Genomic DNA, 22,326 nt, shown 5'->3' with positions numbered 1-22,326 from the left:
ATTGGCTCAACAGAAAGAACCGTTCTCTGGATTAGGGTGCTTTCAGATTAACTCATGTCAGTTTGTTTGGTTTGGTTTGCAAACCAAACAGCCCACCTTTTCAAGCAGTCTCGATCCAGTTATTTGGTCTGTTTTCTCCGTTCCAGTTGGACTACGGTGTGGTTCATTTGTGATGTGAAAGCAAAGCAGACAAACCACAAGACTGTGTGATAGTAGGAATGTGGTTTTAGCATGAAAAGCTAAACTGCAATTTAATCCATCTGCTGATTGTGATCTGTATAAGTCATGTATATATTTATGCATTCAGTAACCATGGTAACACATGCACGTCAGCAAACAAGTGGAAGAATTTTCACTGCTACATGAGAAAGTAAAAAGAGGTTAAAACAGGTGTGTTGTGTCCTGTTTAGCCTTTTAGCAGTTCCTTAGGGATGTTTCTATGATATAATATTTTATGTATGACAGTCAGTGTCGGGCAAGTTACTTGAAAATTATAATTGATTACTGATTACACTTTATTCATTGTAAAAGTAATTATATTACTTTACTCATTACTTACATTACTCATTACTCTACTTGTGTTACTCAGCCGTCAGCTCCGTCTGACTGAAATACTGTCAACTAATAAATAATCCAGCAGTAAGTGAGACAATGTGCAGGAGTTTTTCCTCATTGTTTCAAGTAATTCCTCAGCGAAATGAGTGACACGCAGCGACCATGCAGTAACGATCACCTGCAGTATCACTGTATGAGACACCATTCATTGTCCTGTTTACCTGCCCACTTGCAGTCTGAACTAATAATTCCAGAGAAGATAAGTACAGGAAGTTGTGTGGGAAATGGAATGGCCTCTGATGACTTGTTTTTTCACAGTGAGTTCAGGGTCAAAATCAACCGGTTGGCGAAATTCGGCTTTTAACTTTTATCTTTCCTGTATTATATTGTCTGTAGCTTTTGGGTGTTGTTTTACTTGCATTGTTTCACTGAGTTGTGTGACTCATAGAGGTGGTCTAGTGAATGGAGCAGATAGACAGTCACACATTCCTTTCACTGCAAAGCCTTTCACTCTTTGTCTTCAGTTGAGAGTCATCATGAAGTAAGTCACTTTGGACAACATATCCAGCAACACTGTTTCTGTAGGCTCATCTGGACTTCTTACACTAATTAGACACAAAGCAGAGCATGAAAGGTTTAGCAGCACTGGAGCCACTAACATGACACAACCCCTACATGTTTCAAAACAAGTGAAAATAATTCCAGCAGCTCTGGATTCCATCTGTGGAATAATTTCCAGCCAATGTTTTCATCCTCATTGAAGTGATTTGAGTGAGACACTCAAGTTGATCCGGATGATCTTAGTGCTCTCATCCTTCTGATGAAGTGTGTTCTCATGTGGGTGCCACACGGAGATATGCAAAGACATCTCCTCCTAATTACACTGAGTATGAGGAGATCTTACTGCCTCTTTAGATGTTTAAGAGGATGAATCCTCCATCTAATTAAGTTGTATGCATATGTGAATCTGCTTAATTTCACATAGTAAAGCAAATCAGAAGAGAGGCATGGCTTTAAAACATTGTTTTGGTATTGTTTGAAATTTGAAACCATAATTGTTTTTCAGTAACTCATTTTGAAAACTCAAGGTCTATTTATAAGCTTTTGCATTAGCTTTCAACCACATCTCACAGTCTTCATCAGTGGATGGAGTCTGCTCAGTTGACCTTTAAGGCATTTCCATTCTCTCTATCCCTTCACGTCAGAATTCGGACACTTGGATTTGCAATCAGAATGACAAACTTGAGATCCTTGTACTGTATGTAATGACATGGGTCAGCTGAGAATGAATGCTGAGTGTAATAGAGCCAGCACACATTTTCCATGCTGTGTAACCTCCAGCAGCAGTGTGTTGTTTGCACCCAGATGTTTAACAGTAGCACAGCTGAGCTGCTGCACGGCCAGATGGATCACACTGACACAGTTTTCTGTCTAAGAGTCTCTCACACACACACACACACACACACACACACACACACACACACACACACACACACACACACACACACACACAGTGACAGTAGTAACTGGCAACAGAGTCCCCTGAAGCTCTGTTTTATTCTTTTATCACATCTCCTGTAACCACACATACTCACACATGCACACACCACGGTTTTATTTACAAATACACAGAATGTGATGTAACCCTCCCGTGTGCCAGTTAGGGCCAATGCTCATCTAGAACAATGGTCTGGATGTTAGATGAGGTGCACAGATGGGGCAGTCTGTTAACGCAGTACTCAGTACTGTCTCCATCGCACAAAGTATCAAAAACTGTCTCAGATTTCAGACAGTAGTAGACAAAAACAGACTTCTCTTTTTTTTTGATTTTCGATTTTGCCGTCTGAAATGACAACTGTCACTGGCAGATTTGAATGTTTAATATTAAGTGCAAGAGCTGGTTGAAAACTGTCTCTGGTTGAGTTGCAGGCTATATAAAGCTACATAAAGCTACATGTCCAGGTAAAAACACGTCAAATCCTTGCTTTAATGGTATTTTTTAAACTACACTTAATTTCAGGTACCTGATATGAAAAGAGGCCACATGCAAAGCCAGTGCAGACGTGTTATTCATTTGTGAATGCTTTATACTGGCTGTTTTTGTTGTCTATCATGTGCTTAGTGTTTTCTGTGCTGGCAGTGCAAACCTATTTTCCATGGGTACATGAACACATGGCATCATATTGTAACAGCTACAACAATATTACATCTGCTGTCGCTCGCTCTGATGATTTTTGTTCCAACCAGCTGTATTTGGGTATTTTGGCAGCGTGCCATTATGAACGCTTAATCCAGGATAAAGGGGGCAAAGTTTGATATGAAAAATTCCTCTGCTCAGGAACAGGAATGCAGGGATAGTTTTTGGGAGGCTAATATGATGAATGGATTGAGACTGAGAGAGAAAAACATAAAACAGATGAAAATAAAAGAAGGCAAATAGGATTAAGTGTGTGTGTGGGGGGGGGTGAGATGAGGTTGGTAATGAAGAAGAAAATGTGAGGAGATGATGGTTTAGAGTCCAGTACCTGATCATCTCCAGGTTTACACTCTACTAGACAAAACTGGAGACAGTTCACAGTTTACTCATGTCCATATTAGGTCACGTGATGACAACTGAACAAACTCTACCTGCTGATGATGATGATAAGATCGGGTTGAAAGGTCTAGAAAAGGCGACTGAGTAGACCTTGAGATTTTTTTGTCAAGAGTATATGTATTGTTTATAATATATAGAAATACAGATACGGCCTTAGGGACTGGAAGAATGATTACAGTGACCAGTAACCAGTAATTATTGTTTTAAGATGACCTTAAAAAATGTGAACCTATACTTAATCTATTTTCAATTCCAAAGCCATATCAGTTGTTCGTCTCTATTAGCCAACGAGGGGCGCTAATCTGGTACTGTCCATTAACAGACTCCATACAGATGTGAAGTGGGAGAAGCTATTTCAGATCCTCCTGGTTCTGGAAGTAAAAGGCCAATTCATTTTTCCCACAGACTATGATTCGTGACTCACAGTTTGAGCACTTCTAATGCTTGGATGGACGTGAAACTCTCCCAGTTAAATCAGTACAAAAGATTGTGTTAGAAAATATCTGGTTCTTTGATAAAAAATGGAAGGTGGTGTTCAAGCCTGTGGACAAAAAAAGTTTGTGCAAGTTAGCCATGACTCCTAACACTGTGTCGACATAGGAGTAGCATGTCAGCAGTGCAGTAGATAGTACTCTGTTTCTTCACAGGATGTGTTCAGGCACAGGATTGGGTGTAAGAAACATTACCTGTGTAGACATGCTCTACAGAATATTCAGGCAAGAAATATCCAATCACAGAGTTTAAAATTCGCCACTAAAGACACATTAATGATATATTGCAGCTATTGCAGTTGCAATAGTTGTTGAATTCCGCCCAGTTACCACAGTTACAGTACAGCAGTACAGTAAAGCGCACCTGCAGAGCAGCCGCCCCACACTACCCTCACACAGCCAACATGAGTTTCAAAATTATACCTGCACGATTCATGTTTTAGTGCTCTTGTTCATCATTTGTTGGTCATCCTGGTATTAGTTCAGTTATATAATCCAAGCGTAGCACGGAGCGTCTCTCGGACTGTCCTCTGTTTCCATCACAGTTGTGTACTTAGGTCATTAGAGGACAAGAATCTGTAAAAGTGTACAGCCTGTCATGCTGTCACCCTGCATTACTTTGTGTATAATGACATAGCTAAAAACAAAAGGCAGTGATTCGACTGAAAAAATGCAAGTTGACTCGGGCTTCTCAACTGATGCATCGACTCAGCAACTTTTAGGGGGCAGCCCTAGTAAAAACCCTTCTGCAACCAGCAGTCCCTCCCACTTGACGACTCTACTACAGTGAGAAGAATGAGGACTTGTGGTCCCTGTCCAATGGTCTTTGAATATCTCAAAGACTTGAATTAGGACAGCTTCCATGAGACAGTCCAACAGAGCATGAAGAACCTTGTTGAACCAGCCCATAGAGCCACAAACAGACCCTCAGTCAGTCTGGAGACAAACAGAGGCCTCCTGCTGGCCAGAAGCCGGCTGTTTACCTGAGCTCTGCTGGTGGCTTCACTCCAAGCCAGGCCCAGTGTAACTCAATCTGAGGACCACATGAATGCCAAGCAGAGCAGTGCCGCACCCAAACAAAGAACCAACCTCCAAACGCCGAGATAATACCTGGGATGTAATGCGGCTTGTGCTGTTGTGTGGGAATACACACTTGATCTGTAATTAAACCGTATTTACACAGTATAATTACAGATTAACAAAGATCACATGGATCTTGTGTTTGAAGTTTGAACGGTTACCTACATGCTGACATCCTGCTCGGCCATTCCTCTTCATGCACTTAAGCAGAGTTCATTATCTTGGATGTAATGTGCAGGATGACAGGATGTGTTCAGAGCTTTTAACCTGATCCTTCCAATGGCTAAACTAATATCTCCTGGCTGCTGTAAGAAGGAATTTCCCACAGTTGACATTCCTCACGTCATCTCAGCCTCCATGATAAATTACAGAGCATCAGTGGATTCTGACTGGCACTTGTTCCATTACCACAGGATGTTAAACAGTAGTCACACTCATTATATATATGGCATTTGCTGTGTGAAGAAGAGCCTCTGTTGTTTTTTATGTCAACAGAGGTGGTTTTGGTTTCAGACAAGATGGCCTAACTCCACTATAAAGGCTGGGTTATCCTAGAAACGAACAAGTTAGCAGGATGTGTTGTTTAACCATGTTGGAAAGTGTTGTTCCAAACAGCCACACTCAAAGGTGAGGAGAAACGCTGGCTGTCATAGTGAGTGGGAGACATGACACTGTTTAAATACAGGGAGCACACTTTTTCAAAAACTCTCGACACTCACAGTGTTGCACTCTGTGATCACATGAAAAGTGACAGATAGTCAGGCCATTGTTTAATAGTTCAATAGTTGTTTAAAGAATGAAAAAGAGAGCCTAAAGGACGAGTTCACAATTTTTCAAATGTCAGGTGTCTATATAAACAGTGAAAGAGGTTTTCCTCACTGTAATCATTCCTCCTGTTCATACTGGCTATCAAAAGATCCCCTTCAAATGTGCTTTCAATGTAAGTGATGGGGGCCAAAAGCCACAGTGTGTCCACACAGTCATTTAGTGCAAAAATGCATTAAAAGTTGATGTGAAGCTTATATGAGGCTTCAGCAGTCTGAGTTAGTCATATCAAGTGGATATTGACACATTTACAGTCTTTTTAGCTTCAAATTCCCTCTTTGTGTTTCCTCGGACAGTGTTTCCCTGTCGAGCTGTGGTGGAAGTATAGTAACAAAAAAAGGGACTTTGCCACTAAAAAGACTGTAATGTTGAAATATATCTGCTTGATTTGACTCATTTGGATGGCTGAAGCTTCATATTAGTTTCAGATAAACTTTTAGATACTTTTTTTAAATACGTACATTTTTGCACAGAAAGAGGACTGTGGATTTTGGCCTCCCTCACTTACATTGTAAGTGCATTATGAAGGGAAATTCTTATGATCAGTATGAACAGGAGGAATGATTACAGCAAGAAAACCCTATTTCAATGTTCTTTGGGCTCCTGACTGTTGTTTTAAGACAAACTTGAAAATTAGTAAACTCATTCTTTAAGGGAGGAGTTCCCTTGATAGGAGTTGGATATCGTCAGCATAGCAGTTGTGTGTGAAACCATGGAAGCAGATGATTACACCAAGTTAGGTGGTGTATATTGAGAAGAGTCGGGGACCGAGCACTGACCTTTGAGGAAATCTTAGAGACCTTGCTGGGCTGTAAGGGGTTAAAAGTTATTTAATATAATCTGGAGCTAGACCATGGATGACCTTGTAGGTAATTAATTACATTTTTAAAATGTATTCTAAAAGTAATGGGCAACCAGTGCAGGGATGCTAAAATTGGAGTGATATGACACGACCTTCTAGATTTAGTTAATAATCTGGCTGCTGAGTTCTGGATAAATTGCAATTATGAGAGTGAGTTTAAACAGGTAAAAAGAGAGTTACAGTAGTCCAGGCGTGATGATATAACAGCATGTATGACTTTTTCTGTGTCATTAAAATTGAGCATGTGTCTTATCTTGGAGATGTTTCTTAAACCTGCAGTGCTGAACTTTTGTCTCCCCCTTCCGGCAGTGAGAATAATTACAAAAACTCAATCAACATGTGCTTTATGACAAATGCCGACCAGCTGGTCTCACCCAGCCAGCAGCTCATCGCAGCTCTGAAAACATCAGACCAAACTTTCAAATAGGCACTATTTGGATAAACTGACCACCTATTGGGAATCTAAATGGTTACTTTCTTGCCTGGAAAAAAATTTAAAACTTAATAAAGTGACATATTAACAGTCAAAAATTACAGAGATGTATCTGGCGGTGATAGGCTTAATCAGCATTGTGTGAACTTGTTTGTCAAGGGCTTGAATGTAACAGATGTTCATTTACATGTAAAAGTCCTGCACTCCAGCTTTAATTGATAAAAACAAGTTTGGATGATATTACTGGTGTGCAAGTTACTCCAAAGTTCTTTGACACAGACTTAACATTGGTACTAAGTGAACCAAGGGAAGACTGTATTTGTAATTTATGATGTTCTGGATCAAAGATCAACACCTCTGTTTTATTGCTATTAAATTGTAGGAATTTAGCTGCTATCTAGTCCTTGAAATTGTATAAACAGTAATGCAGTATGGTTACATTGTTCAGTTCATGTGGTTTAAATGTTAGGTATAACTGTGTATCATCAGCGTAACTGTGTATCATCAGCATAACAGTGAAAAGAGATATTGTGTTGCTGAATGATATGTCCAAGGGGTAACATGTTCAGTCAGAATAAAATTGGTCCAAGAATACATCCTTGAGGTAGTCCACAGGTGATGCCAGCTGTTGATGATTTAAAATCTTGGATGGAGACAAAAATGTCTTGTTTTCCAGGCAAGAGGAGAACCATTCCAGTACAACTCCAGTGATTCCTGCCCATTTCCTCAGTCTCTCAGTAAGAATTTTGTGCTCTGTGGTGTTGAAGGCTGCACTTAAAGAGAGCAGAGTCCAGAGTCTGTAGCCAGTAATAAGTCATTTGTCACACAAAGGAAGAATTTTTCAAAGACGTAATTGTTATTTTTCCTGAGTGGCTCTAGAAGTTGTGTCATTACTACATTCTCTAATATTTTTAACATAAACGAAAACTTAAAAATTAGCTGTAAGTTTTGTATGTTAAGGATGTTTTTCAGGATTTGTTTGTTTTCGCTGGACTCATTATTAAGATAGATTGTACTCTGCAGCAGATTGTGTTCAGTCGTACCACCAGGCAGCTATGACCACAGTTACTTACACTGCAGCAACATCTGACTCACTACACAGTGATTCTGTGTGTGGGACAGTGGAGGTGGGTTTTCCCTCGACTTTGTTTGCTTCTGCGGGGAGGTTGTGTGCTTATGTTGTGTGCCCTGTGGTGTTTTTGTTCACTCGCCTGAATTGTGTGTTTTGTGTCCACAGTATGGCAGAAGCCCCCTGCACTTGGCTGCCTACAAAGGCCACATTGAGGTTGTGCGTATCCTGCTCAAAGCTGGCTGCGACCTGGACATCCAAGACGATGTGAGTAGATGCATTTGTCTGTCACCTGCGTCGGCTACGTTTCCACTTTTCAACCACTTCCAGCCTGTGCTTCAGCCTTGATTGATAATTACCAGCGGACTACTTCTGTTTTATTGGAATCATTGTATACTTTCAATTATTTTTTAACACAAACACAGCTGTAGTCTAATGACCTCTAGTGGCCTTGAATGGGACTCTTTGGACTGCCCACTCGTGGGTTTGCCCTCAGGATGCAGGCCCCCCTTCCCCACAGATAGCGATAACCCAGATCTCTGGCACTGCCAAATTCACTCTCTGTGGTCAATGAGCTCCGCAACAGGCTGCAGTCCATCCTCCTCGACTGGAGGGAGCAGGAGCTGCAGACTGAGGCAGGAGGAGGAGGAGCAGGAGGGGAGAAGACAGTGGAGGAGGGCTGGGAAAGAGCCTGAAGGATCAGGGAGAGTGAAGGAGGTTAGCCAAACCTGCTCCTACTGAACCAGTGGAAATCTGTCCCCCCATCCTTCCTTCCCTGAAACTCAACTCCTCCACTCCCGCTGCTGCGCTCGGCTCACTTCTTATCTATCTTGGAATGGCCGACCCTCTCCTCTTCTCCTCCCTCCTGTTTCTCCTCTTTCTCTCATGGAAATCATTGCTTATAGAGCTCTCATGTCAAAGCTGGCCTGCTAAGTGTCACTCACCACTAATCTGCTCTGTGTGCAGGAATTCCATTTATGGCTGAGCATAAATGTGAGCTGAAGCTTTTTCCTGGGACTGTACGCTGTCTGTGCTGCTTTCATATGCTTATACAAACTACAGTGGACTCCTAACAGTAAAGTGTTTGAGTTGAACTGCTGTGGTTGGTTTAACTGCTACATCACGACCATATTATCATCATCACTGCTTGAGTCAATAACAGCTCTGAGCTACGGGATACGTACTGTGCTTATTAAAAAAAGAGCTTGCAAAGCCGTCAACAGTTAAAGAGATGGTTTGTTTTTGTGGAATTTATACTATTTTAAATATACTGTACAGTATGTGCAACAACAAGCTTTGTTGTGTTGAGTCACTGATGCTCAGTGGTAGAAAAACTTGTGTAGCACTGAGAGCTGAATATTTCATACTCTTTAGCTTATTAACAATGATGAATGATGCTGAAGGGTGCATGATATAATTTAGTTGTTGTAAAATTAGATAAAAATCATAAATGTTGCATGTCTTTTTAGCAGGCCCACTATTTCACGGGTCATACCTTTAAACTGCATGCAGAGACATAGGAAAGGCATCTAAGAGTTTTTTTGTACTCTGAGTAAAAAAGAATAAAACTAAATATAACAAAACTATCGCTCTAAAGGAAAAGTTCAGTATTTTTGGAAATACATCTTTTGCTTTCTTTCCAAAGGTGAGATTAGAAGATCAATGTCAGGTTCAGGTTTGTCATGTGCAGAGCTGGCCCAGCTTAAAGACTGGAATCAGGGAAACTGCTAGCCTGGATCTGTACAGTCAAAAATACACCTGCCAACACCTGTAAAGCTCATTAATTAACATGTCATGCTGTTTGTTCAATCTGTTACCCAAACAGAAAAATAAAAATGAAAAAATAAAGTTTGTGGTTTTAGGCGGAGTTATGTGTTGGAACTATTTCTTGACAGTTTATCCATCCGCCCGTGCACTGTCTGTGCTAGTTTTGGTGGGTGAGTACAGGTTTTGGTTTTGGTCTCTGTCCAGACACGATGGTAGCAAACATGGCAACCTCATTGTGATGTCAAGACTCTGTGATGATGCACACAGTCCTTGTTTCTCTGCTAGCTGTTTCCCTCTGCTTCCAGTCTGTATGCTAAGCTAAGCCAAGCTAGGTATGAGGTTGATATAGATCTCTTCATCTCACTCAGAAAGAGCAGGCAAGCAAATCAGTGTATTTCCCAAAATACTGAACTCCTTTAACTGTAAGTCAAGACTTCATACGTAGATTAGGACATGTAGACCAGCTATCCATCTGTAGAAGTTTAAGCGTGTATTTCTTTTGAACAACCTATTGGTCCCATTAATGTGCAGTAACTCAGCTAACTAAGCTAGGCTAATTTCATTGACCATATCATTAACTAGCTTGCAGTGATATACAAAAGACATCTACGTGTTTTTTCTACTCAAAGTAAGCAGGAGTTCATATTCCTATTCCTTCAAGAGTGTCACCTCTGATGAATGAAAATCTTGTATCTCCATGTCAACTTTTCAACAACTGAAATGCTTTTTTTTAACAGAAGATAATTGATTTTAAATGAGATTCATGCACCTTGGTGGCATGAAAACAACACAGCAAAAACACTTTCAATTAACAACACAATAAAATACCAGACTGGGGCTCCAAGATTTTCCTTTGATGGAAATGTTTTTTTTCTGGACTGATGCTGGTTTTCATGTGATGTTTGTTTTGTCGTCGTGTTTCTGAGCGGTTGTTGTCCCGTATAATTTGTCAGTGTTTGTGTGTTTATGTTGGCAGGGGGAGCAGACGGCGTTACACCGGGCTGCAGTCGTGGGAAACAGTGACGTTATCAGCGCTCTCATCCAGGAAGGGTGTGCACTGGACAGGCAGGACAAGGTGCAGATCAAAAAACAGAAACATACATGGAGGCTAACGTCACCTTAATTACAATCAGTCAAAGCAACGGGGGAGTTTCAAAGCCACAATAATGACTGCATTAAAGCATCTGATAATCAGAGAGAAACCAGTGTGCCTGTAATCTGCTTAGCCTCATTCCACCATGAAAAGTAGTGTTTAGCGTCACAGAGAAATAGCAAATGACTTGTTCACAAACTTAGCCGGACCTAAAGTTTATGGATTATAAACATTTTACCCTGTTTTAATTGTGCTTTATGTCAGATTCCCTTAACACTCAAATATATAGTACATTGAATGTGTATTTGTAGTTGTTAAGTCATGGTGTACAGAAATATTCCAGCCAGTAATACCATCACAGATTTAACAAAGCTGTTTTGTCAGAGTCCCATTGCTTTACAGTCAACCACTTTTGAATAATCTCACAACAGTGCTCTTACATACACTGGAGAAAATCTGGAGAATAAATAGACCTTGCAGTTTGCACACATGTCAGTATGGAACAATGTGGTTGTTAATGCCTATACAGTATGGCAACAGCTTTCATTTACTGTCGGGGTTTCTTTTTTGTTCAACTATTTGTTGTCCTGAGTATTCTGCAGCTGAAACATGGCCAAGGTGACGTTCCATGTAGCACATTAAACAGTGACTGAAGTCTTCATATCTGTAAAAAGAGTGAATTGAATTGAGTATTCATTGAGAGTTCATGACAAGGAAGTCCATATTTTGTATCTTTTGACAGTCATAGTGAACACGTAAAACATCCAAACTCACTGTCACGTTTAATCCAAATTTCAAGTAGAACCCACTATCAATGTACTGTCACTTCTCAAATATTTTTTATTTTTTACTGTAGGATGAACCTTTATTTGAAACAGAGGTCTAATATCTGCTCCAATTTATTGTTGATTATGAAAGGGCATCATTCCTGTCTTTCCTGGAAAGCTTTTAATATGAAACATCTGGGGGTTGAGTTTCATTGACTCAACAGAAATCAAAAGAAATGGCTAAATAGGATTAAATAGTGAATGAAAACAGTGGTTCTGTTAGAAGAAGAAACTCAGAGCAGCAGAGTGGTGAGTATGACATGACTCTGTTGTTGTGATGATTGAATAAGTGCTGTGGAAATATAGATATACTATTATATAACTATTAAAGCACACTGTTATTTGAGACTGGGCTGTTATTTGAGAATTTACATTAAGTCGCTAGACTTAAGCTAGAGTTATGAAGGAGGAGGTTCTTCATCATTTTAAGTCCAGTGGATCAGTCTGTCTGTTGTTAATGTGTCTTTCTGTGTGGTTTTCTGTTGTGCCAGGATGGCAACACGGCTCTCCATGAGGTGTCCTGGCACGGCTTCAGTCAGTCTGTCAAACTGCTGGTGAAGGCTGGAGCCAACGTTCACGCTAAAAACAAGGTGATTCTCAACTGAAAGAAAAAACAAATCACAGGAATACACATAGGACAATATACTGTGTATATTATATTATTTAGTATGTTATTATACTAATGATATGTTAGTATTTAGTTAATACATGTATTGAGACAGTATGTCTTGATTGGAGAAAATTCTACGACGATGCTGATGTCCATTTGAAACAATAAAAATATAAAGTTTGGAGCACACTGTTAAACATAATCATCTTTAGCTCCAGTCAGGGTTTTATTCAGAATCAAATGTTTTTATGCATCCCATATCTCCTAAAAACCTCTGTAGACACACACGCACAGAATAGCAGCAGTAGCATGACTGACATGACGGGTGTTGACATCAATGTTGGAATGTAAATACAGTAAAACTGAATGAGATAATAAAAATACACAAGTAGTGCAAATGACATTAGTAAACATAAATAAACAGTGACACTCTCTCTTCCCCTCCTCCTCCAGGCAGGAAACACAGCTCTCCACCTTGCATGTCAGAACGGTCACGCTCAGAGCTCCAAGGTTCTTCTACTGGGAGGCTCCAGGCCCGACAGCAAGAACCATGTAAGTCTCCAGCAAGGCTGCGGTGGACTCACATGCCAGAGATAATGAGATGGATGCACTTTTTCAGACATAGACACATGAGACATCTTTCTCTTCTTGGTCCTATAACACAGTGGTTTCTAACCTGGAGGTCGTTGGATTAATATAAGAGATCGCAAGATGATAGGACAGGATAGGACAACAGAAAAAAACATATTTCTGACACACAGCGCAAAGTTGTTTGATGGGCATATTGTGGACTTCCTGTTGGATTTAGGTCAGGGGTGTCAGCGTATGATTTGTAGATCTTGATGAGACAAATAATTGAGTTTTGGTTTGATCTCTCTATGACATTCCTATGGGCCGTGGTGGCCATATTAGATACGTAGGTGGCGCTATAGAGCACATTTTGGCATTTCGGGGGATAACTTTTACATTTTACCAAATTTTTCACCAGACCTGATGTGCGTACCAAATTTGGTGAGTTTTTGAACATGTTTAGGGGGTCAAATTTAGGGTTGAAGTGGCGTAATAATAAAGAAAGAAGAAGAGGAAAGAAACAAGCACACGAAATACAATAGGGTCTTCACCACTTTGGGGCTCAGGCCCTAATGATGTGACTTAGATTGAGGTAAACTAATGATGCCTGATAAATTCAAAATTAATCTGAAAGGAAACTGATTTAATCTGCAGATTGTATTATTAGTTGTGTCAAAACTATAATATTTAGCAGTGTACGTAACATTTTAAGCTCCGTGATTGGATGTTTCTTGCTAAAATGCACCTTGGGAGTAGTTTCTTCAGGCTTCTACCTTCAACTTCTTATTGAAGAACCAGATAAGAACCAGAAAAGTTCCTCACATTTCCCAACTCTATTGTCAGTGCTTGGTATGTGGCACACGTAAATCAAAGGTGTCAGTAATTACATGTGCAGCTGTGTTTACCCTGCTGTCACACTGTAGCTGCTTCCCAGTCCACAAGCTGAATCCTACATTTCAAACAAGCCAACAGCAACAGTCTCATTTCTAAGCCTCTTTTAAATGCGGCCAAGAAACACAGCCTCCTTATTTCTGAATTTGGAGGACAAAACTGGCACAGGCCTCCCACAATCCATTGTTTACTGGTAGAATGTTTAATGTAGCATTAAGGCAATCCTCAACAGCTTGTAAAGTCAGGTAATATCACATGACCATGTTATCAGGTAAATATCTAACATGAAGTAGACCGGTGTCTGTTTCCTTCATTTACATCCTTGTTTGTATACATCATCTGTTACTGTCATGATCTTTTCTTCTTCTGTTTTTTCCAAGTTTCTTCATGTCAAATTCTTTTTGAAAACAAACTTATTCATCTGTTCATATCCACCTGCTTTCTATTATCCAGCGGCTTTGAAACCCAGGATGACACTCTGCTCTTGGCAGTGCGTTGCTGTTACTGTTTACATGGCACACAAGTCTCTTAATTATGAAACGCTGCATGGTACATTTGCACTTCAAACATAAAAATGCAGCCTCACAGGGAAGCTGTTGTTACTCAGCACAAAATCAATCCAGGAGGAGGTTGTCAGTGGTGGATCACAAGCAGCCGTCCTCAGATGCACTCATGTGATGACACTCGGCCTTCAATATTTAAATACAGTGTGATGTTTGTGGCAGGTGCTCACACACACTTTCATTAAGTCTCAAATTCAATAAGATAACATAACAGAAATACATTTGGCTCACTTTAAGTGTTTAAATGATTGATTTGTTCATTAATAAGGATTCAGGCCAAAAAAGCATTTCTTATATTGATAAATCTGGGTTATTTTTTTAGATTCGTAAATGAATTTTTTATTTGTTAACAACCCAAAACAACCCAAAGTGATGTATGTATGTATGTATTTATTCATTTATTGATTTATTTTCTTGGACAAACAGTCCAAAAAAACCCAGTTTAAAATGACATGAAACAGAGAAAAGCTGTTCAAATCAGGAGCAGCACTGTCATCAACTGATTTGAAATCTTTTCAGGAGTATGAGGAATATTTTAAAAGTAGGTTGTAGGTCTATATGTTTCAATACTGTTGGGTAATTAAAACTAAAAACATATGAATTTATCATATGTTTGAATGTAAAAGCCTGTCAGCTAATGTATATTAAAGTGTGTGTTTATCTCTGAAATTCAGTGGTGTAAAATTATAATTCTTAAGAACCAACACTTGAGCTGTATGCTGTAAAAGTTGAACTTTTTTTCTTAAGTGTTACTTTACACTTCTGATGTCAGGTTATAATAGACCAGCAATCAGTCTATGAATCAGCTGTTTGACCATCAGCAGTCATGTGATGTCAATGTGCTGAAGTGCTGAAGGTGAATGTAATTTCATCTTGTCTTATGTTCTCCTTTGAGAAAAAATCTATATTTGATCATGTTTTATTGTTTTCATTCATGGAGAACATTAGCTTTCTTACTTATGAATTCTTTTTATTACAAACAAGCGCATATCTTGTGTTGCATCTTGGCTTGTTGAGCAAGCAAAACATCCACTGGGTAAAAGGTGCACTGCTGCTGTCAGTTTACAGGCTCGGAAACACATTGACCAACTTAAAAACTTCAACACTGGTCAGTTAAGATGATGAATGGTTGGGTTCTTAACAGGGAATCCATTCTGCTTATTTCCAGCTCCATATTTTTATTCTTGGACTCCATAAGAGTAGCTTTGCATGATTTACAGTTCAAAAAACTCCTTATTTATCTTATATCTTATCTTATACTGAGCCTTTGACCACATTTACTATGAACATCTGACATTGTAACATTACACACTGTATGAGTGAAAATAAGGAAAAGCATAAAGCTTTAAACATGAAAAACACTGCTGACAGCACAATCATTTGAAGCTCCAGTTAGCAGAGCAGGTTTATTTGGTGCCCCTGCTGGCTCAGCTGTCAATCAAACATTTTCATCAGCTCACACACTTAGAGGCTTGGAGAGTAAAAGGAGCATTAGTGATTTCACTTCAAGGATCTCTTTTTTTCCTTTCAGGAAAAAAAATATTAACAATAAACTTTAAGATGATATTTGATTGCAAAAAGGGATGATCCATTATGTTTATGGTTGTCATGTAAATTAATTTGTATAATATACAGAATCTAATAATGATTTACATCATCGCATGTCATTCAAAAAGCACTATAATGTATTTTCTCTTTGTGCTGAGACATATTTTCAATGTTATATTTTTCCAGGCAGGAGATACATGTCTGCATGTAGCGGCCCGTTACAACCATGTGGCTATGATCCGCATCCTGCTGGGAGCCTTTTGCTCCGTGTCAGAGAAGAACCTGGTGAGTTACCACCTGAACAGAAGAATGACCTCTCAACACCAGCTGAATACTAACCATCTTGTCTGTGGTTATTATATACAGTAGTAGTAGTATAGTAACTATGGAGTGTGACTACTATTAATTGGAACTTTTAGCTAATGTTTAAAAAAAATCTGTCTTGAAAAAGTGGCTGGCACATTTTTGAATTCAAAAGAAAAAGTTCAGTTTTCTGCTGAAATAGATGCACAATTCCTCCATAATCCCAGCTGTAAATGTGAGATCCATATTCAGTGAAAGCAGGGACAGTTTATTTGATTTTGCATTGTGCGTCACTCTGCATGAGATCATCTGTTTAATGCGTAGGACTTAAATGTTCATACAAGCAGCAGATGTCTTAAAGATATAAATGGTACACTCTCACACCACCACCTCTTGTTCCTTTTGTGTGTGTGTGTGTGTGTGTGTGTGTGTGTGTGTGTGTGTGTGTGTGTGTGTGTGTGTGTGTGTAGGCTGGGGACACACCGCTACACGTGGCAGCTGCTCTGAATCACAAGAAGACAGTACGTCTACTGCTGGAGGCAGGAGCTGACAGCCGCATCTGCAACAATGTGAGCGCCTGCAGCTTCTTTCTACATCATTAATGCAGAAGAAGTGTTTGTGCACTCACTTTGCCTTTTCTTCATCTTCAGCACACATTACTGTTGTTACCAACCTCCTCTTAAGTATGCTGTCCCCGCTTCCTGTCGTCTATTTAAAGCTGCACTAGCCGACATTACACATTGGTGATTCCATGCGGCAGAAATTGGTTGCTGTTTGTACTCCAGAATCCTGTATTGTAATATCAGGAATACAGACATTAGATACAGAGAATATTTGTCTGTTGCAGTGTCAAAAAGATTTGATAAAATAATAGAACAAGTGAACAAATAAAGGCAGATCATTCATAAAAACACTGAAGGGTTGTACAACAACACACCTATTTTTTTCCATCGCTGTTAAGCCACTATCAAGTAAATTCAACGCTAAATTTGACACTTCTAGCAACAAAAAGAGGCACTTTGGCACTAAAAAGACAGTAATGTTAAAAGATATCTACTTGATTTGACTTATTTGGATGCTGAAGCTTCATATTAGCTTCAGATTAACTTTTAAAAACATTTTTGCACAGAAGGAGGACTGTGGATTCTGTCCTCCATCACTTCCACTGTAAGTGCATTATGAAAGGATCTCTTTAATGGTCAGTGTGAACAGAGGGAATGCTCATGGCAAGAAAACCCTGTTTCAAAGTTTATTTGGGCCCCTGACTGTTGTTTTAAGACAGAAAAATTGTGTCCTTTAACATCATTTGGGGGGAAGAGGCAGTATGGAAGTGATGGAATTAGTGCCGTGGAAATGAACATTACACTGAATTAATCCAGACAAAAAGTCAGCATGGAGGAAGTGTTGAGCTAGCATTAACTGGAGATCAGGTCAACTTAGAAATAAATGCCTGTTTCTAATATAAACCTGTCCCAAATAAAGATTGCTTCTCTCTGCCACTGAGGTAAATAAAGACCTGGCCACTTAATTTAAGGTATTTAATAAAAAAAAAAATGTTAAAAAGACAAAGTGAGAGCAGTTTAGCGGTGAGTATAAAGTGACTCTGTTGTTGTACTGATGGAATTAGAGCTTTGTAAATGTATTTGATACTGAATTAATCAAGTCAACAACTAAACATGTACGTAAGTAAGTATAAGTGTTGAGATTGCATTAACTGGAATTAGAAATAAAAGGCTTGTCTGTTCCAAATAAAGGCATTCCATTGAGTTCAAAGGCCCAGTGGCTATTTAGACATTTACACTTTTCTCTTTACTCTGTCCTCTAAATCATGTGTCGTCTGTCTGTGTGTCTGTGCAGGCAGGTCAGACAGCTTTGGACCAGGCCAGAGAACACAACAACCCAGACGTGGCTCTTCTCCTGACCAAAGCTCCACAGGTAAAACCAGTAACTGCCAGTCTGTCCAGTACAGGCCAGCTGTAAACAAAACTCATACTTAGATACATCTTTATGCTCATACTCTGTTAGAAGAAGAAGTGCATTGCTGTACACTGTCAGGGTGTGGACTGTTGGGACACCGAAGCTGACTGCTTGGTATTTGTTAAGCATCTATAGACATGTACACTGCCAGTCAAGCACTTGGACACGTACTCATTCAAGGGAATAAGAAGTTGTGTTCAAACTGTTGACCGGTACTGTACATGACTGATGAGACCACACACTTAATATCTAAAACAACCAATAAGCATTATATTTAACTCCAAAATCAATTTACACAGTCCATATATCACTGCAGATGGTGAAGAGGTGCCTGGAGAAAGCAGTGTGTGTGTGTGTGTGTGTGTGTGTGTGTGTGGCAGCGACAGCGGCACAAAAATGATATGAAAACTAATTAAAATCATACTGGTGATATATGCACAGTATTAGAAGATTTTTTATCAAAAATCTACCACTCTTTAAAGATATTTGATGTAATCTTGGATTTCTTGGATTATAATGTCATTAGTTAGTTAATGTGGCTGAGGTAAAAAGGAATCGGTATATTCAGGGTTAATATTGGGGAAAGGAAAGCCAGACTTTCCAGAATCCTGCCACCTGCCACATCCTGGTATCATCCTGGCATTTCAGCAGCTCCACAACTGACCATGACCGAGTGTCAGTACATGTCAGTATCATACAGCCCGGCCCTCTCCTATCTGCTCACAGGGTTGGAAAGGTGATGGTGACACAGCGGATAACATTTTTATTTCAATAATAGATAAAAGTCATAAATTCCAGATGTAACTGGTGAAGATTTTAGTTGTCTTGTATCTTTTAAAATTGAAAGGTGCTTATGGAATAGTTCTGGATGACTACAAGCACAAACACATGTTACACTGCTGGTTTGAATGTTTATGATATGAAGTGAAATGAAATGTGTGAGTCGAATCATTATACAATCTGGCTTTAATTCACCACCTCACCATCTGCATCACCAATTTACAGTCTCCAAAATCTTTGTACGCATGGGTCAGAGTTTCCATACAGGTGTGCACATTCCTCTGTCAGAACGTGTGCGTCAGCCTTATTTCAGCCTAACCTTTTTGTGCGTATGCAGCGGTTATGAATGAGGTCATGTGTCTTTTATTTCCCTTCAATTTGAGAAAATGACTAAATGCATTTAATGCTTTATTGCACTTACCATTTACCAGTCTTAACACATAAATGAGAAAAGTGTTTTGACCACCTCATTCTCCTGAACACATCACTTGTTACATTATAGAGCACACACACTTCTCTGGGCTGTGTAGTAGTCAGGTATCTCCTGCAGAGTGAGACAGTGTCCTCAGACAGTTGAGGAGATGTCAGAGTCATCCTCTGTCAGATTATTTGCAGCAAGTTTCCTTTCACAGAAAAGCTGAGAAGGAAAGAATTTATTATCTACAGTATGTCCATTTTATAATGATCATTTTGTCTCCTGTGTGTGTTCAGGTGCAGAGCTTTGTGCGTGGCAGGAGCTTGAGGAAGAGGAGAGACAAGCTAAAGGCAGAGGGCAGAGCTCAGTCTGTGCCCAGAGATGAGATGCTGCCCTGTAAGGTAAAGGACTTTTCAGAGCTGCTGTAACAAGTATTGTGTGTGTATCAAAGTCTGATATATCTTCTTCCTCTGTGCCATAGAGCTCCATTGTTGTCCACAAACTATTAAAAACACATCAATGAGTCACACAGTTGCACTGGGTGATATGTTCCTTCATCACCATAAACACACACTGTAGTTTATTGTGACTCAATCCCGCTGCCAGAAATACTCACTAGAGCCACTGAAAACAACAAATGCACTATTTCCTCCTGTTTGATGAACTGTTATAAAAGTGCAGTGTCCAGGAGAGTAATGCATGGACTCACTGCAGCCTTATCCTGTAACAGTTTTCTCCTTGTACTGTATTTCCACTTAAGAAGCTTTAAGGTTTTTTAAAATCATCTTATTCCACATGGTTTGACAGTGTTATAAATATTCTGTACCAGTTCACTATCAGCTCTTTATTGAAGCTCTACAATGTTTACACTGAGTGAAATATGCAAACCCAAGACCATGTTTATTATGGCTCCACCATTCCATCAAACACATCAAATAGCTGGGTATCAGTGCTGTATATTTTTGTCTGAAGTAGATACTTTCAACATTTTTTCTGTGTCTATTTCTCAATGTTGTGGATGCTTACATTTTTCAAATGTCCTGGAAAGGTATTTATCAAACCCCTCCCTCTTCCTCTGTGCTTCCTGCAGGACAGTGCATCTGCTGCAGATGACACACAGAGCAGTGACCGAGCCGCCTGCAAACACGCTGAGGTGACCGAGTCAAACACCAGGAAGGGAAAGAACAGGAAGCAGAAAGAAAAGGTAGGTCCCTGTATCACCTCACTTTTGAAGGGTTAAAACTGTTTTGTGACTGGAGGTTGCCTGTCAAAAGATGCGGACGAGGAAAGGCAATGAGCAGCACTCTCCTCTCCCTCTGTCACTGTCAGAGGGAAGAGGTAGAATAATTACTAACCTCAGGTGTTGTTGATGTTGCAGCCATCATTGTCAGACCCCCTCCGCCGCAGAGAGACCAGGAACAGTGAAGCCTTTCACAGGAGGAAAGGCAAACTGCGAGGAATCTCGCCTCATGCATCCATCCCTCCACACAACTATAAGGCCTATCAGCTCTACACGCTGTACCGAGGAAAGGATGGCAAAATCATGCAGGTCAGAGCACTCACTGCCTCAACACTCACCTGGCTAGTCAGAGTAAATTCATGCCGTCTCTCAATTATGTGTTCTTTGATATATACAGTACCAGTCAGAAGTTTGGACACACGTACTCATTCACTTAATTTTCTGTGTTCTTTTTGAAAACACTGAAACTATAAAATAACACATATAGAATCATGAAGTAAACAAAGTGTTAAATAAACCAAAATATCTTTAATGTTTGAGATTCTTCAAAGTAGACACTGTTTGCCAGCTTTGCACACTCTTGGCAATATCTTAACCAGCTTCATGAGGTCGTCACCTGGAATGCTTTTCCAACAGGGGAATTCCCACATGTGCTGAGCACTTGTTGGCTGCTTTTCCTTCACGCTACAGTCCAACTTATCCCAAACCATTTCAGTTGGGTTTAGGTTGGGTGATTGTAGAGGCCAGATCATCTGATGCAGCACTCTATTACTCTCCTTCTTGGTTAAATAGCTTACATATCCTGGAGCTGTGTTTTGGTTCATTGTCCTATTCAAAAACAAATGATGGTCCTACTAAGCACAAACCAGATGGGATGGCATGTCACTGCAGAATGTTGTGGTAACCATGCTGGTTAAGTGTGCCTTGAATTCTGAATAAATCGCCAACAGTGTCATCAGCAAGGCCCCCCCACACCATCACACCTCCTCCTCCATGCTTCATGGTGGGAACCATACATGCAGATACCATCCGTTCACCTCCCCTGCGTCTCACAAAGACACGATGGTTAGAACAAAAAATCTTAAATTTGGAGTCATCAGACCAAAGTACAGATTCCACTGGTCTAATGTCCATTCCTTGTGTTTCTTGGTCTAAGCAATTCTCTTCTTATTGGTCTCCCTCAGTGGTGGTTTCTTTGCAGCAATTTAACCATGACAGCCTGATTCACACAGTCTCCTCCGAACAGTTGATGTTGAGATGTGTCTGCTACTGGAACTCTGGGGAGGATTGATGTGGGCTCTAATCTGAGGTGCTGTTAATTGGGGATTTATGAAGCTGGTAACTAATGAGCTTCTCCTCTGCAGCAGAGGGAACTCCTGGTCTTCTTTTCCTGGGGCAGTCCTAATGAGAGCCAGTTTCATCACAGTGTTGATGGTTGATGGAACTTTCAAAGTTCTTGAAATTTTCTGGACTGACTGACCGTCATGTCTTAAAGTAATGATGGACGGTCGTTTCTCTTTACTTAGTTGAGAGGTTCCTACCATAATACGGATTACCACTGTAGTGGAATTAGGCTGTTTGCTGTATACCAACATGACCTCGGCACATGATGGTCTCAAACACATTAAGAAGGCAAGAAATTCCACCAATTAACTTTTGACAAGGCACTCCTGTTCATTGAAAACCATTCCAGGTGACCACCTCATGAAGCTGGTTAAGATATTGCCAACAGTCAAACAGTGGATACTCTGAGTCATTTAAAATATGAAACAGGTTTTGGTTTGTTAAATACTACATCATTCCATTGTGTTATTTCATAGTTTTGATGTCT

General features: G+C 39.9%; 1 protein-coding gene across 6 annotated transcripts in view; it reads left to right on the top strand.

Annotated features, from left to right (window-relative positions):
• The window catches only part of ankrd6b (ankyrin repeat domain 6b), a 53,088-nt gene that overhangs the window by 24,830 nt on the left and 5,932 nt on the right, over positions 1-22,326 (top strand). For 5 of the 6 annotated variants that reach the window (XM_042391071.1, XM_042391070.1, XM_042391069.1 and 2 more), the window contains exons 3-12: positions 8,080-8,178; positions 10,655-10,753; positions 12,090-12,188; positions 12,662-12,760; positions 15,967-16,065; positions 16,554-16,652; positions 17,941-18,018; positions 19,552-19,656; positions 20,346-20,459; positions 20,634-20,804. In XM_042391071.1, the coding sequence (XP_042247005.1) occupies positions 8,080-8,178; positions 10,655-10,753; positions 12,090-12,188; positions 12,662-12,760; positions 15,967-16,065; positions 16,554-16,652; positions 17,941-18,018; positions 19,552-19,656; positions 20,346-20,459; positions 20,634-20,804 (1,062 nt within the window). The remainder of the gene's footprint in view (positions 1-8,079; positions 8,179-10,654; positions 10,754-12,089; positions 12,189-12,661; positions 12,761-15,966; positions 16,066-16,553; positions 16,653-17,940; positions 18,019-19,551; positions 19,657-20,345; positions 20,460-20,633; positions 20,805-22,326) is intronic. The other variant, XM_042391072.1, reaches the window with a different exon arrangement.

Source organism: Thunnus maccoyii, chromosome 17 (assembly GCF_910596095.1).
Source record: "Thunnus maccoyii chromosome 17, fThuMac1.1, whole genome shotgun sequence".
In the NCBI taxonomy this organism is placed as follows: Eukaryota; Metazoa; Chordata; class Actinopteri; order Scombriformes; family Scombridae; genus Thunnus; species Thunnus maccoyii.
Note: the sequence above shows the minus strand (reverse complement) of the source record. Positions and strands in the feature narration are given on the sequence as shown.